The sequence below is a fragment of the Meleagris gallopavo genome, chromosome 7, assembly GCF_000146605.3.
Source record: "Meleagris gallopavo isolate NT-WF06-2002-E0010 breed Aviagen turkey brand Nicholas breeding stock chromosome 7, Turkey_5.1, whole genome shotgun sequence".
Lineage (NCBI taxonomy): Eukaryota > Metazoa > Chordata > Aves > Galliformes > Phasianidae > Meleagris > Meleagris gallopavo.
Window position 1 is genome coordinate 34,373,261 of NC_015017.2, and position 16,340 is coordinate 34,389,600.

General features: G+C 36.0%; 1 protein-coding gene across 2 annotated transcripts in view; it reads left to right on the plus strand.

Annotated features, from left to right (window-relative positions):
• Positions 1-665: 665 nt before the first annotated feature.
• Positions 666-16,340, plus strand: part of MGAT5 (alpha-1,6-mannosylglycoprotein 6-beta-N-acetylglucosaminyltransferase) — a 72,834-nt gene continuing 57,159 nt past the window's right edge. For both annotated transcript variants that reach the window (XM_003207726.4, XM_010714060.3), the window contains exons 1-4: positions 666-903; positions 5,883-6,050; positions 15,219-15,295; positions 16,189-16,278. In XM_003207726.4, coding sequence (XP_003207774.1) covers positions 666-903; positions 5,883-6,050; positions 15,219-15,295; positions 16,189-16,278 — 573 coding nt within the window. The remainder of the gene's footprint in view (positions 904-5,882; positions 6,051-15,218; positions 15,296-16,188; positions 16,279-16,340) is intronic.

A 16,340-nucleotide genomic window follows, 5' to 3' on the forward strand; every position in this document is an offset into this window, starting at 1 on the left:
TCTCGCTCTTTACCCCTGAGGGAGTCTGATTTCCTGATCATCTATCTAGCCATATGCCATAGCTCTTGCCAGGATCTCCTAACAGTGTCATTGCCAGCTAAAATTACTTGTTTTCTAAGAACTGAATTACATTAAGAATCGTCTTAAATTGCTGCATTGGCAACATCACAAAGTTTTGTGTGCACACAGGAAAAATAAAAATACGTTGAAGCAACCTTGTCTTGAAATTTAGATTGGAAACAGTTTCAAGCATTGAACTTGATCCAGATATTGAGAGGTGTTCTACACCTGCTCAGGCACATCACTTTTTTCTTTGTTCTGTTTCCAGTGTTTTTCTTAGTTTGTTTGTGCTCTGAGTAACACAGCACAATATTGATGCATACAAATCAAACAGTTGGAAAAAAGCATATTGTCTACATCTTTTAGTACTAGTTATGGTAAAGACTTACTGTAGCTCATAAAAATTTCTAATATTTTGTGTTAACTTTGCTACTTTTCTTTCCTCTTGCAACAGGATGGAGCTGAAATACAGATATATGTTGACTAAGGAGTCGGAATAAGACTGAGTCCTGCTCTGTGATCTGCATATACTTGGACCATGAACTTGCTCTTTGGCTTCGTGCTTTAGGAACCTTTTTACTAACTGTGAGAAGCTGTTGGGAATCATGGCATTCTCTCCATGGAAGCTGTCCTCTCAGAAACTTGGCTTTTTTCTGGTGACTTTTGGTTTTATTTGGGGAATGATGCTTCTGCATTTCACTATTCAGCAGCAAACACAACACGAAAGCAGTTCAGTCCTGCGTGAACAAATTTTGGATCTCAGCAAAAGATATATCAAAGCATTAGCTGAAGAAAATAAAAATGTGGTTGATGGACCTTATGTTGGAACAGTGACAGCATACGGTAAGTGTGTGTTCTAGATTACATGATAATCTGATCAAGGGCTTTTCTAAGATGTCCAAACATTGTACTTTGTAATGCTGCTCAATTGACAGTATTTCATACTGCAGGTTTTCTGCACAGATGGAGAAGAACATTTTTTACTTGTAAGTTATGAAATGGGACAAAATTTAAATTTTCAGTCACTTGGAAATGAAATTATCTGCTTTTTTTTTTTCCCTACATCTGTCTAGTAGCCATATATGTTATGCCTCAAGTTACGTGTTAGAACTTGATTTTAAAAAATGTGTGGTTTTGCTGTTAGGGAGAACCTTAGGAGACTTTTCAGTTGGCATGTCAGAGTTGCAAGAAATTCCTTGTACAAGAATATCTTGTTTTAGTGATGAAGTGGAGACCTGCTCTGTTTATCTTCTCTTTTCCATTGCACATTTATGTCCAGTCAATTTCCCTAATATTTAAGCTTATGTATGTGTCCTAAGGTTAAATTTAAGCTTAAATATATCATATTTACCTCAGAGTAAAGAATATTCTTTTCATGAATTTCAATGCTGTGTCTCATAGTTTGTAGGACTTCCTGTCATCCATTTCATACAAGATGGCACTTAAGTTTGTGTGTGTGTATGAAGCAAAGCATATAAAAGCGAATGAAGCATTTTTAGAAAACAATAAGAAAACAAAAATGTAATCTAATATTACGTGAGGTGTAGTTTCTTTCTAATCTGATAGAATCACATCATACACCTTTTTAGCTATTTTTAAGCTCACTTTCTTTCCTACTTACCTGTGCACTTTTAGACTATTGGCTAATTAATAAAAAAATCAGTCATCTAGATTTGTTTTCTTTTAAAGTTGTCCTAATATTCTGCTATCAAAAATCAGGTTTTTTGTAGGATTTGAAAATAATGATGGTTAGGATGCAGCAGACCATATTTGCACCATTTTCTGTCATTTTCTCTTTATACTCATTTCTCTTTGGTGAAATGAAAATATTATATTATTAATATATTAATGAAAATATTGTACTGGACGTCTTCTCATTTCTGCTACCACTTCTTCCTCTGAAAAGAACAAAAGAATGTTGGAGTTTATGAAAAGGTCCTTGCCTGCAAGGCTGAGAGTATCTTCTGTAACATAGCTAACAATTACATTGCTTTGTTGATTAAATTTAACAGGGAGTCCCTGTTCTTCAGTTCTTCAATAACTTCTACTGATGTGTGTTTGCACTTTAAACTATATTGGTATCATAATTTTACAGAGCAGTGCAAGCTAAATAGAGTGGCTCTAGATAAATATTTGGACTGAAGTCTTCCAAGCAAGTAGAGGTTCTTTAAGGCTTTCACAAACTCGCAAAATGTTTGAGATTAGCAGGGATCTCTGGGCCCATCTTCTCCAACCTTTGCCCCAGCATCTGGAGGGGATATCCAGGACTGCATCCAGGTAGCTTTTGAAGATCTCCAAGGAGGAGACTGCATAACCTAGTGCAGTCAGTGCTTTGTTATCCACACAGCACAGAAATGCTTTCTGATGCCTAGATGAAACCTTTTGTGTTCCAGTTTGTGCACACTGCCTCTTATCCTGGCCCTGGACACCTCTGAAAATAGATTTCTCTGTCCTCTTTGCAACCTCGCTCAGTTATTTGTACACTGTGATAAAGTCTCCCTGATCCTCTGCTTCTTCAGGGTGAACAGTCCTCCCGGTTCTCTCAGAGATGCTCCTGTCCAGTGATCACTTGCTGGTGCTCTGCTGAACTTTCACCAGGAGTTCCAGGTCTCTGCTGTACTGAGGAGCACTCCGTATGTGGCTTCACCAATGCTGAGTAGAAGGAAATGTGCACCTCTCTTGACCAGCTGGTGAATTGTTTGCATAGGCTTTAAAAACCCTCTATCTGCTATTTAACAATTATCAGTGTCCCATTATCTTGTAAGAGTGGTTGATGAAGAAAAAAATTAAAAACAAAAAACTTCATCTTTCTCCTGTAGTTGAAGGGTAACTGCATTAATCTGTGCCCTGGTGAGGCCTGAGTGTACAAAATATCCTTAATCTGAATTCTCCCTACAATTTTTGGCCTATGACTTTTGTTTCCTGTTCTAAAGCCTGCTGTGGAACAAGTTGAATTGCTGCCAAACAATGGTCAAGTTCCCCAGGAGAAGCTATTGGCATTTGAAGGTGCATGAAAAAACTAAAATTTTTGTAAGTTAAAGCTAAATTTTGCATGGAAAATTCGAGGTCTATGAATAAAAAGAATGTTTACTTTAAAGACGAGTTTAGGCAAGTTTTTTCAAATTAAACTGTTCTTAAGGATGTAAAGTCGTGTAAAAATGCAGTGGGAAAAATGCTATGATGAGTGGATGGCACTGGATTAAATAATACTGTATTAAAGTGAGTAGTATAGCCAGCTAGTCACTCCTTGGCACACCAAATGATTTGTTGATAGCAAATTATCAGATTAGTTGTTTAGGAATAAACACGTTACTGCCTCATGCTAATGGTAATGGGTAGAAGCTGCTTCATTATTCTATGACAGCTGCTCTTACAGAGTCACAGAGTGACTTGGGCTAGAAAGAAGGACCTCAAAGATCATCTGGGTTCAAGGCTCCCCCTCCCTACCCCCAGCCTCACGCAGGATTGCCAACCAAAATAGCCCTGGCTAGGTCTGAGTGTACAGGATATGCTCTTGATTTTTAGCCTTTTATTTCTTTTAATCTTATCCTCTGATTGCTATTAGTGAGCACAGTCATGATTCCTGTTTTCAAGAGTAAGTACTAAGTTTGCTTGCTTTGGCTGCTCTTATCCACTCAAAGGTTGTTCAGTCATTCATTACTTTGGATTGCACAGCTTCTTTGCTTTCTCATTTTTCTTTCTACTTTATATTGGCCTGTCAGATCAGTGGATCAAACACGTTCTTTAAAAAAGTTTTACTTCAAATATACACAATAAGTATTAGATTTTCATAGTAGTAAACAGTTGTTTTGCAGAAATTATTTTAAATCTCTGCTTTGGCCATTTCTTTCTCAAATTGGCCTCCAACTGCTTTTTTGTTCTGACAAGAAGTGCCTTATATCAATGTTTTGGTACTACTATGAAAAGTTTACAATGTTAGCTGTTTTTCTCTTGATTCTTAGAGTATGCCTTTGTGTACTATGTTTCTTCCTCATTTTTTTCTGAATATTCCATTCTACCTTTGTTCCTGGATTTTCTTCCTCTATTCCACGTTTTTATTGGTGTTAAATCCCTGTTCCACTCTTTCCTTCTGCAGACTTACCACTAAGGGTCTTCTGCATTCCCGCTGTGAAACATCACACTTTCATAAATGCTTCTTTTATCCTTCATTGTATTGCACTGTGCCAATATTTAAAATTATATCAAGACAGTCCATATTATTAGCACGTAAGATTCCAGTCTTCAGCAGACTAAAGAAAACACAATTACAAAATAAATAAATAAATTAAAAATATATATATATCTTTATGGCTTCATTGAATAAATAGGACTTCTTTATATTAGGAGAAAATAATCATAAGCTTTCCAAGTGTAATGACCTTCCCTTATTTACTCTCACATTTGCATAAGATTTGAGCTGTTCCTAAGAAAAAGTACGAAGAATGGCAAAACTACAACTGTGTTGGGACAGATTAATCTCTTCAAATGTATGGAGGAATTTTCTGTTACAGATCAGAAAGTTATCTGATTCTAAAGTTGTGGAAAGCAGAAGGGGTATTATACATAATATATATGAAATTATGTGGGAAAATAATGTAAATGCATCATACCAAATTCCTTAATCCTGAAACAAGGGTAAGTGAACAAAGAACAATACTTTCATCTTCTTTGGCTTATTGCCACTTGAATTATAAATTTTTGACATGATAGTGGTCTGTTTTTTTGCTCTTGCCTGCAATTCTTCTAGCTTACCCAAGTGTTTGTGTTACCTTGAGAAAACTGAAGAGAAAAAAATAGAAAAGAAAAAAAAAATCACGAAACACTTTTTGGGTTGTTATACAATAGGCAAACTCCAAATACCCTTTGTTGGTTTCCTTGCAAATGGAAATGCTACATCTGATCCAACAGATAAGTAGACACAGTCACGGACTGAAGAAATAAGTGATTTTATGGTTGTTTGGGTACATTTCAACAGTGTAAAACCTGGTTGTGGTGAAAGAGAGGCAGGAGGCTTCTGTACTGATTCAAAGCTTTCCCTTCTTTTGGAAGTGGAAATTTATTTTCCAAGTGACTGAGAATCTGACAGAATGTTGGATTCTGTTCCTCTAAGAGCTCTTTATTATGGATTTAGGTCTTGTTATTGAAATAGTTGGGTAATACAGCAAAGACTTCCAGGTCCAGTATCTCAGTCAAATCTAATTCTGGCTTTGCTTTTAAATGAAAGTACTTTGTCCTTCATTTCTCTTTTTTCTTTTCTACTTGATGCTTAATTTGAAATGTCCAGCTGACTGTTGTAGATTGGATGGGCAGTTTTGCAAAAACTGAATGATTTGGGATGTGTTTTTGCAGTAGAGTCAAGTTCTTTTGTTTTTCTTAGGACATTCCAGTTAGAGAGGGTATGGTATGTCTCTGGGTAAAGTGAAGGTGTGTTTGTCTATATAGAGCTCCAGAATAACACCTGAAGGCAGATGATGGATGATTATAAGTAAAATGCAGACATTCATTGCTGTTTAAGTAACTTATTATTACTTGAACTATCACAAAACGTGTTTTTTTTTCTTTTTCCTATTTTTTATCCCACTTACATTCATACTTCTCCTTGAATGTAGGATACATCTGTGAGTTGTACTTTGCTTTATAAAGTCCATAGGAAGACCAGTTACACATCATGGAAAGCTTGTATCTAAGGCCAAGCAAAATAGGGAGCAATAGTGCACTGATAAAGTGTGTGTGTGTATATTCCAGTCTCATTCTCATATCTATTTTTGATTCTGTCTGATAGCGTGCATTCATTATTAAGCAATCTAACTTTTCATTTGTAGATTTGAAGAAAACACTTGCAGTCTTGTTGGATAATATCTTGCAGCGTATTGGGAAACTGGAGTCCAAAGTGGAAAATCTTGTACTTAATGGAACAGGAGCAAACTCTACCAACAATACTACCACTTCAGCTCCCAGCTTAGGAGCAGTCGAAAAGCTTAATGTAGCAGGTGGGTATAGCAGTATTTTTGGACTGCTAAATCTATATTTTCTCTATGCTGTGTTTTTTCAGTTGCAGATATTTGAAATGTCTTACAAAGCAAAATTCAAAAGTCTAAGCCAAATCAATTACACTCAATAGCACTGATCTTTTACAAGCTCAGAGAAGACTTTCTGTGATAACTTGCAGAAAATAATATTCTCTGCCAGACAGGGATAGTCTACTTTATTAATAGTAAATATTTCATAGGTTAAAGTGATTGTACATTAGAAGTCAGGCCAACATAAGTCTTGCCTGCGCTTGGCTTTGCTAGCAAAATAAATACTAATCTTGAGAGACTGTGTTCAGATATAGTAAAATGGAGTAGATGTAAGCTTTGGTAGGGAAGTGCCATTGTCAGGACGTCAGGGAGAGTGATTGAGAAATGATGACATGATTAAAGCATGCCAGCAGACCTAAGTGTTCACTTCTCTATCCTATTCTGTTCATATTAGGATATTCAACACCCATTGTGTCTCAGTGAGAGAGGTCTTCTGTGTCTCATTTGCCAAATAATGTGGAAGTGTGCTCATAGAAATTTAGCAAGCCCTTTGCATTCATTTTATACTACTGTTTACCTTGCAGTAACTATTTTTTCCTAAGTCTTTTGTCTTCGTTAGGCTGAAGACAGATTAGAAACTAAAGAAATACAACACTTGGAGGGTGCTGTCAGAGTAAACCATGTTACTAGCACAAGGAATACACCACTATTTTTTAATCATCGTTGGAATGTGAGCTAGTATAATACTGCTATAGTTTCAGGATTATAAATAAATATCCAAGGTCATTTTTCATTTTACCTTTTATAGTTTGACAACAGAGAGATTTGATGCTGTTATTTCAGTGAATGATATATATTCTTATATATCTTATATATCTTATATATCTTATATATCACTTATCTTATGAAGATAAGTGATAGAAGTAAACTCTTGTTGTTGCTTCCTGATGTATAAGCAAAGAACCATGATTTTTGTCTGACCAGAAAACACATTTAGTCAGTACTTAAGACAGATGAATTTGATTGTTTTTGGAGTTGACAAGTATCACAGTTTTGATACTCACAAGCAAATTTTAAGAAGCTTGGTAGAAGTTCTCAGACTTCTGTATGTATGTAGCTTTTTGTTGCCTGGGGCTTGATCTGCGGCAAAGAGCACTATTTGCCTTGTTAGAGTTTTAGGTTTTGACTTTTGATGCCCTAAATTTGAAATATCTGAACCACCTGTAGTAAATAGCAAGAACAGAAAAACCTTTAAGGGACAGTTACTTAAGTTTTGATTATATATTGTTCTGGTGCCTGTTTGGATGATGTCAGTGTTCAGGTATCTCCAGGATGGGTAGCACTGATGGGCTAATCCCTGTGTATTGCTAGTTCAAGTGCTTATATTTGTCCATTTGAAGCAAAAAGTGGAGGCGTTTCCAAATGGAAATGAAAATTTTGTTTCTACTTCTGTCTTCATAGTAGTTTCCTGACAGTAACAAACTCTAGAAGTTACATAGTTACTGCATGGAACTCAAAAAATAAACTTAGTAAATAAATGTTGCAATTGCTGATCTTAAGTATTGCTAACACATTCATTAATTTAGAAAATTAAAAAAAAAAAAAAGGACTTTTTATTTGCAAGCTAGGAGGAACAGAAAAATGATTAGTGGACATTTCTCCTTCCAAAGCCTGTCTGCAAGTGGGATCTTTTTTTTAGGTACATGCCTGTAATTCAGAAAACAGTTGTAAGAACAGTTTTTAAATGCTGGGTTGGAGGAGCATGAGAAAATGGAAGTATTCTAGTTTAGTTTCTGAGTCCAGTAACTGGAATTAGTCTGGCTTTTTTTTTTTTAATTGATTTTATCTGAGTGTGATAAACATGACAAGTATGTAGTTATGACTCAGATTTCTGGATTGCAAAATTCCATATATTAAGGAAGATTAAGGGCACTGCAATTGGACCACATTGGAATTCCATTTTTTTTTTTTTTAAATTTTTCACAATATCTGTATAGATAAGCAGAATGGCAGTACAAAAATAGAACTCCATTCATCATATTAAAATGTATGTTTGTCTTCTTCCTGTTTTTAGCCTAGATGCAAGTTTGTGTTTGAGTATGTGAGTAGTCCACACAATACTGAAGAGGATGTGTTTTGAGAAATAGTTGCCAGTTGCAGTTGCTGAAAAAGTAGCTGAAAAGTCATCTTGTTTAAAAATGCTGCAATGTTTCTCAAAGAGCTGAGATCAGAGGATATTTAATTTTGCCCATACACATGTTGACTATAAGATATCTGTTGGTCCAGGAAAGTTCTTATGTGTAACTGAGAAACTTGCACGGTTGCTTCTAATGTACTACATGTAAGCTGAAGTTACCACGTTCTCTTGATATTGAATCTGTCATCTTCTTTCTAGTGAAAAGAAGAAAAACAAAACTTACAAATTTTCTATGTTCTTTTCTAATGTTTTTAATATTCTTTTGTAGATATACATATCCAGACATTGAGTGGTCACAGCAGGTGCCTGAACAGGTCTGCTGTGTGTTTGTTAGTGTGCAGCAGGTGCCTATGACAGGGTTAATAAGGACACACTCATCCCTTACAGCCTCAAATGTGAAGAAACAGATGGAAAAGGTCATCTGAATCATATAAATGAGGAGAGACCTAATAAATAATCTTTCTACTTTTTGTAGCTACTTCTAGAACAACTGGAACTACTGTATGAGGTTATTTGAAGGGCAACTGAAGATCATCTTAAGCTTCTTCTATAGGTTTTCTTGATAAGTAAATAATAGCACCAGTATGAAAATGATGAAGTAGGCAAATTTGTTTAGGAAGAGATAAAACATCCAGTATATGGGCAACAAAGATTCAATATAAAATATAATAAACCAATGTTCAACAAGCAGAATGCAGACTAACTGTGTATCTAATGTTAGATAATATGAGCCACAGAATCCAAAGGTCCAGATGGTTGTTGAACTGGGAGGGTTTACAACTTGGTGTATTATGCAAAAAAATAATAAATTACATCATAAAATTACCATCATCTCATAAAGGATTGAGCAATGCTTTCTGTGAAGGAGCCTGTCAGTGAAGGAAGAAGAAGGCAGTTTTGAACATTTATCTATCTTTACTTTAGGTTTAGTAATACAACCAGAACCTGAATTAAATCTGCCTAGCAGTACCCATTGTGGCTCTTGATCTCTTGTAACAGCAGCCCAACAGAAATGTTTGTGGCTTCCTAAAACAGTTTTGATCAATCCTTTAGCCTATGCTTTGACCACGGGAGCCTAAATTTATGTGATAGATATTACTTGGCACAGAGCCCATGAGTTTTAGTGTGGCAATCTCATTATCATGCTTAAACCCAAGATAGACTGCTATTTGGACATTCCTTAACATAAGTAAAATGTATGCTTTGAACAGTATTTATAACTGTGCTTTGGGGCAGATGTACAAACATCTTAGGAATATCACTGAGTGTTTAAAATCTAGGGGCTGTGTGGAATTAGCTATTCATCACTTTCTAAAAGTCTCCTTATCAGTTGTGCTCTCTATTTGGCAAGGCATAGAGAAATGTAGTTGCTGTGTTCTATTGTTTTTTGGTGTGTTTTTTGTTGTTGTTGTTTTGTTTTGTTTTGTTTTTTAATTGTTTTACCTCTGGCTGTCAAGTGTGCTGTAGAATTGAAATCTGCAGCAGAAGATATCACTTCATAGTGATGTGTGAAGTTCTTGGCATGTTAAATGATCTGAAGAAAATCCATCTGGATTATCATATCATGATAAGAAGGTGGTAACGGTGGGAGGAAATGTTGAGGATTTAGCAAGGACTGTAGCTTGGCTCCCTCTGAAGTAGGTAAATTCAAACTTATGTTTGATTCATTCTTCAGTTCTCTAAATTTAGAGACCAGAATCTCTCTCTTCCCCTTTGGATTTTCAGACAACTTATATTGTTCACTTACATGTAGAATGTACTGACTATTCACATCTGTTTTTTGTTTAGGATTAGTGTTTGTAGTGTGTTGCTACATCTGGTTTCTTCCTCTTAATTTTGTAGAATCTTTCGTTGAGAAGTCAGGGCTGATGATTGGACTAGATGATCTTAGTGGACTCTTTCAACCTGAGTGATACTATGATTCTAGGAGCAAACTAGTTTCTTTTTTCTTTTGGTTTGAGTGAGAGGAGAATCGAGCAGGAGCTCTTTCTGTCTCAAATATTTTTAATCCTAATCCCAAAGGAGTTGAGTATGGGATCTCTACTTGAGAATGATGTGAGCTGATGGACTGCATGGATGATGTTAAGAAGCAAAGCTGTATAGCAGCTTGAACAGCTTGTGTAGGAGTTTGTATTCCTTTTTTTCCCCCCTTCTTAGGTCCTTGTGTAAAATTATAAGCATGCTTTCCTTGTTCTTCTTCCTTCCTCAGAAATGTCAAGCAACCTTGTTGATTTGACCCTGACAATTTTCAACTGCTTTTTCAGAACCTCAGATTTATGGAAGAGTAAAATGTTAACAGAGATGTTTACAAGACACCAGCCAGTCACTAACAGATGCAATGAAATCTTTTTTCTTTCTATCTCCTCTGCTTTCATTTGTCCAAGTTTTTTTTAAAAAGCTTTAGAGAGATTTGGTAGCCATCTTCTCTGGTTTTGTGACAAATAATATTTTCTTGTTTACATAAGCAGATACCAATCTAAACATAGGTGCATAGCAGATAAGAGTTTTTCTCCAGTTTAAACAGAAAGCCTTGAGACACTGCCAATAATAACAAGCTAGGTAAATCTTAAATGACTGTTTTTCAGACGATAAAATAGAAATGGGTAAATGTGAAATCGTGGCACTTTGAAGCAGAGCTTCTCCACAACACAGCTTCTGTTGCAGCTGAATGGTTGGATCCATGTGACAGGTAGAAGATCAACTTCTTTTAGGCAATTTGGTTTTTAACACTAGGGCTTTTCTATGATAAACTATTGTTTAGCTTCATGGCTTTGTAGGATAGAATTCCACTAAGCATATTTCATCACACAAGACAACCTCCCTGCACAGAAATACTCAAAGAATCTCTCCTATTTTCTTCATGGGATTTTTTTCTGATAAGCAGCATATGTGAGCTTTGTGTGATGTAGGTTTTGTTTTTTAGCTGTGAACCCTTGCTGTGTACTTCAGATAGCTGAGACTAATTTAATTTTATTTAAACTGTTACAATTCCTCATTCTTTAGAGTGCTGGTAAACAATAATGGTATTAATAACGAATATGCATGCTACAAAACATTTTTTAAAATAAAGATGTTGACTTAAAGTAAGAGTGAAGGTACTCTAGACCACTGTCCTTGCTGTACTTCTGTGCCTGTTCAGTAAAAGAAAAAATGTTTTTTGTAATTGTCACTATCTTAGATAGTATAAGCACTGAAAGCTGTGCCAGTCTGGTTGTTTACAAAGTGTTCTTTTGCATTGAAAAATATGACTTAGGAAGATCTTAAGTGTGCCTTTGATCCCATAAAAATAGCAAATAAAGGTTAATGTCAAATTCCCCCCTACTTCCTCTTTGAACATAGGTGGTTCTTGGAGAGCTGTTGCACTACTCAAAAAAGAATATTTTCTCTGTATCTATTCATAGTTTCCAGAGCATTTCTAGCTTATGCATGAACATGTTCTGATATATAGGCTGTTGAATTCTCTTTAACAACTCAAGTGACTTTAAAGATGTTAAGACTAATTTGACTGCAGACTTCAGTATTTGTCATCTAAGAGATGATGGCATGGATGCCTGTCAGATATCTGGCACCTTTGTGAACATGTAGCAAGGCAGACTGACAACTCAGTTTCAGCAATGCTGAAAACAGGCATTTTTATTTAATGTTACTATGGCGAAAAGAATGTTTGTCTTTGTGTTTCCATGCACTTTATCCTGCGTGCTTTGGGGTGACATGCTGAAGGCTTCTGGGTGGGAAGGAAGAATCAGATAACTTCATGATCAGTTGATTTATTTCTATGGCTCTTTCCAGTGAACTTTGTTTTGCACAGGAGAGGTTTGTTTAACTGTCTGCAACTCTACCTTATCCCATAGTTCTGTGCTTGCAGAGAAAAACTTAATAAAAAGCCCAAGTATTGCTTGTTGTTTTGAATTTCCAAAGCTGTCCTCTTAAAAGCACCACAGAAGGCTTTTCTTCAGTTAAAACAGCAGGTACAATATTATCCATGATGCTGCACTGAGAACCAAACCAGTCCTCACAAAACATCATGGTGTACCAGATGTAATAGGATGTGGGCTGCACTGATTCTTATAGCCAAGATTACAGCTTTCTTCAGGTAATGCTTTGCTTAGACTCATATTTATTGTGCTTTATCCATTGTATTCTTTTTCCACACAACATATAATAGCAAGCAGCTTTTCCCACTTTTCTGTCAGTTTGCTTCCTGCAAATCCAACAGCGTGGAGCTAAGGAGAATTGTGTGTTTTCAAGCCTCACCATTACAGCACAGTATAATGACTGTGCAGAGGACCACACATGACTATTTTCCACTGCAGTGCTAAGCTGTATTAGTAATGCTGAAAGGGGCTGTTAGTGGTCCCCTGGGCTGCATTTTGATTAACCACTTGACTGCTACTTGAAATCTCCTAACATTGCATCGATTTCAGTAGTGTTAATGGAACACAGCAGCACAGCTGGTGTGAGGATGGACTAGCAGTAGGAAAGTTAATTTTCTCTAAATCATACCAATGCTTTTGCTACTGAAGATTCTAAAATGTTAGTGGGAAGCATTTTGTGCTCTGCATTTAAAATTATTGTAACCTTTCGTTGATTTCTTTGAATACATTGATAGTTCTTTCAGCTCACACTGCAAATTCACTCTCTTACCAGCTGGAGAGGAAAATGTGAATTAAATTCAGAATGTCTTAATTAGAGGAGAAGGGGAAGGGAGATCTTGCACAAACAAAAAAATCTTTAACTGCAGTGTTGCTTCTAACCTTAAATGCCAGATTTCTGGACAGACATAGAAGCAAAAAAGAAAATTCTGTGAATTGAAGTAAGAATAGTACATGTATTGATTGATCAAAAGCATAAAAAAGAAAGATGATTACTCTATCCTTTTGATACTAAGGAGAATTCTGCTTTTGTGAAAACTCCTGATAGGAATGCTTTGAGTTGAGATATTATCTGTGCTAGAGATAATCATGGGGGGTTTTTTATACGTCTTTTTTTTGTTTGTTTGTTTTTTTTTGCTCTAGTCCAAGAATGAGGGTTTTTGCCTCAGTATTCCTAAGTGTATTCCACAAGCTTCTGTGTCATGTTAAATTCTTTAGATGCTTATATTCTCTGAAGAATGAAGAGTTGGTCCTTAGAAGGCAAGATAGGCTGCTGGTATCACAGTCTGCAAGTTCAGTAGTATTGTGGCTTTTTTGTTTTAATAGAAGTTTTTAAATATTTGTGACACATAAAATACCTACCAAGCAATAATCACTACTGAATAACTATTCTTTTGAGTCTTTGTTTCAATTAATGGTAACTATTATTAAGCTTGCTATTTTTATGAATTATTTCCAGTCTTTCTAGCTGTATGACAGAGAAAAAACAGCACAATTATTCTTATGCCTCTCATAAAATTCTTTCTTTGAAGGCTGTGCATATAGCATAGGGACAAAACATGTATGTAGCACGTACTGATTCTTTTTTTTTTTTACTGTTCTGTTAGTGAGTGATTAGGAAGCAAACAAAATCATTTTCCTATTGCAGATTGTTCTTTGAGCCAAAGTTTTCTCTTGGGGGCTATAAAGCTTCAGTTAAACAAACAAAAGTTCATGACATTGTGATTAGTTGTGAGAGCAGTGAAGAACAGTACCTGTAAAGTGGTGTTCAAATATTGCAACGTCAGAGGCGTGTGACTTTACCCAATCTCTCTTTACTCATGCACAGCAACAAAGGAGAAGTACCTTTTCTGGTGCAAGGTCAGGTGGCTTAGCTTAGATCTGCCAAGTCAGTCATGTGAATGTGCCAGACTTTGCACTGAAATAGCTCATAATTGTTCACAAGTTCAGTTTCACCTGCTGTGCACTAGCAATCTCTGATGCAGAGCTGTTAATTTTTAAAGAGTCACAGACATTTGTGAGGGGAACACCTGGCTGCTGTCTGAACATCAGGATGGATTTGCAGCGATATATTGAGTGTCTCAGGACCTCACTTAATAGGGCACTGCATTAAAAAGCATCTGTGAGCTCTTAGATTTATAATATGCTCACGTTCATGTTTTCAATTTGTCAATGCATTGACTTTCAGTGTACTAATGTGTTAGGTGGATGCTTAATAATTCTCTGTCAATAAGAATGAAGTTGGGTTCGAAGCACCTAAGTGTCTGTAGAATGGAAATTAATGTCATGACTCAAAGCTTAAGAGAAAGAATTGTCTTATCTAGTATTGTTCTGTACTGATTTGACAGTTTTTGTGTTTCTAGCTGTTGGCTTGAAGTTCCAAGCTTTAGCTGGAAAGAGGCCTCGTAATTTGCATTTTAATTGCTATAAATCCTAATTAAGGATAAAAATCTAAGTCATTTCTTAAATACTGTTTTCCATCAAAAATAGCATTTATGTCAGACTTAATGGTGTGGTTGTTTCCAGCGTGGAAAAACTATTACTTCTATCTAGATTTGGAAGATCAAGGTGTGTAGATAAGCATCCCCAGGGTTCCATTTTCTTCGTGCTCTCTTTGTAATCTATTTGAAACTATGCATTGCTGGTACCTGTTTGAGATGCTCCCAAGTTTCCATGGAATACATAAGATACACTCACATCTGGTTCCAGTCAAAGGAGAAAGCTCTAACAGTAGCGAGGATGGTGGAAGCCTGGGAACAAAGCAGAAGTAAGCTTATTTGGCAGTGTGGGCACACTGAGCTAGACATGCTGGGAAATACTGCCTACCCCTACACTTATGATATCTTAAAAGGATGTTTCCTCTGTTTCTAACTGTAGTTCAAATCAGATGATGTAGTAATGTAGTAAGGATGGGAAAAGGAGCTGTCTTCTGAGCTTTAATGTTATAACAAATGCTACATAGTAGGATTCTTCAGCCATGTCTGGATGTAGATTCTTAAAAGGAGGGATTCATTAGGCTATCTGTTAGAACTGTGAAATGAAATTCAGTCATGGTTTGTTTCTCTTTAGATCTCATAAATGGAGCCCAAGAACAGTGTGAATTGCCTCCTATGGATGGTTTTCCTCACTGTGAAGGGAAAATAAAGGTAACTATGAGCTGTTTTTAATTTGTTACATTTATTTTGTTAAAAACACAATATCTGTTGCAAGAAGTCACTACTCAGTGGTGTAAAAGAAGAAAAGTTGAGTAAAAAAGATGATGTTGAGGAGACACGTCACTCAAAACTTAAAGGAAAATTGCTGGATGTTCACATATAATTATCAAGTATTACAATTTTTTTACTGAAGATGTAAACAACTGGAAAAGTCCATGCAGAGTTTTGTTACCTTTTTTTTCTGTACATAAAACTCTTTGGCTCATTTTTTGTGTTGTTTTTTTGTTTGTTTTGTTTTTTTGTTGTGGGGATTTTTCTAGTTTTTTATTTTTTTAAAGATAGATCTCTAATTGTTGATTCTCTGGCCTGTGTTTTGGTCCATTTTCACATACTGGCTGCAAAGTGGCTATGTCATACATCATTCAGCTGCTAAAATAAGACTGTAAATGAATCATTTGCTTCTTCAGAAATGTCAGATTCTTGCCAGAATCAGGCAGATTCCAATCTTTGTAATTCAAACAGCCTGTTACATTCCAGAGCAGCTGCAATAGGGGCAATAGAAGTCAACTCCAGCCACACCCACATGTGTGAATCCTTGAATATATTTTCTTTTTGATATTTGCTTTTGTTTGCGTGGTTATCACTTTGTATAAACTGTACTCAAGTTTGGTATGTAATTACTTCCCCAGTGTAGTTGAATGCTGACACGCAGCGTGCTGCAAAATATTCCCAAACTTCCTTTTGGTTATTTGTCATTTTTGTTTGTTTGGATATAGTGACTCACAGCTTTCCTCTGTTATTTTTGACTTCAGTGTGAAATAGTGTAATTTAGAGTTATTATGTGGTGCTTAAACCTAACAGACTGTATCTTTGTTTTGTTTCAGTGGATGAAAGATATGTGGCGATCGGATCCCTGTTATGCAAGTTATGGTGTAGATGGGTCCACGTGCTCCTTTTTTATTTACCTCAGTGAGGTCAGTAATTTTTTGTCCATCTAAGGGGAACATTATGGTGCCTCCATAGTTTTTGGAAACTA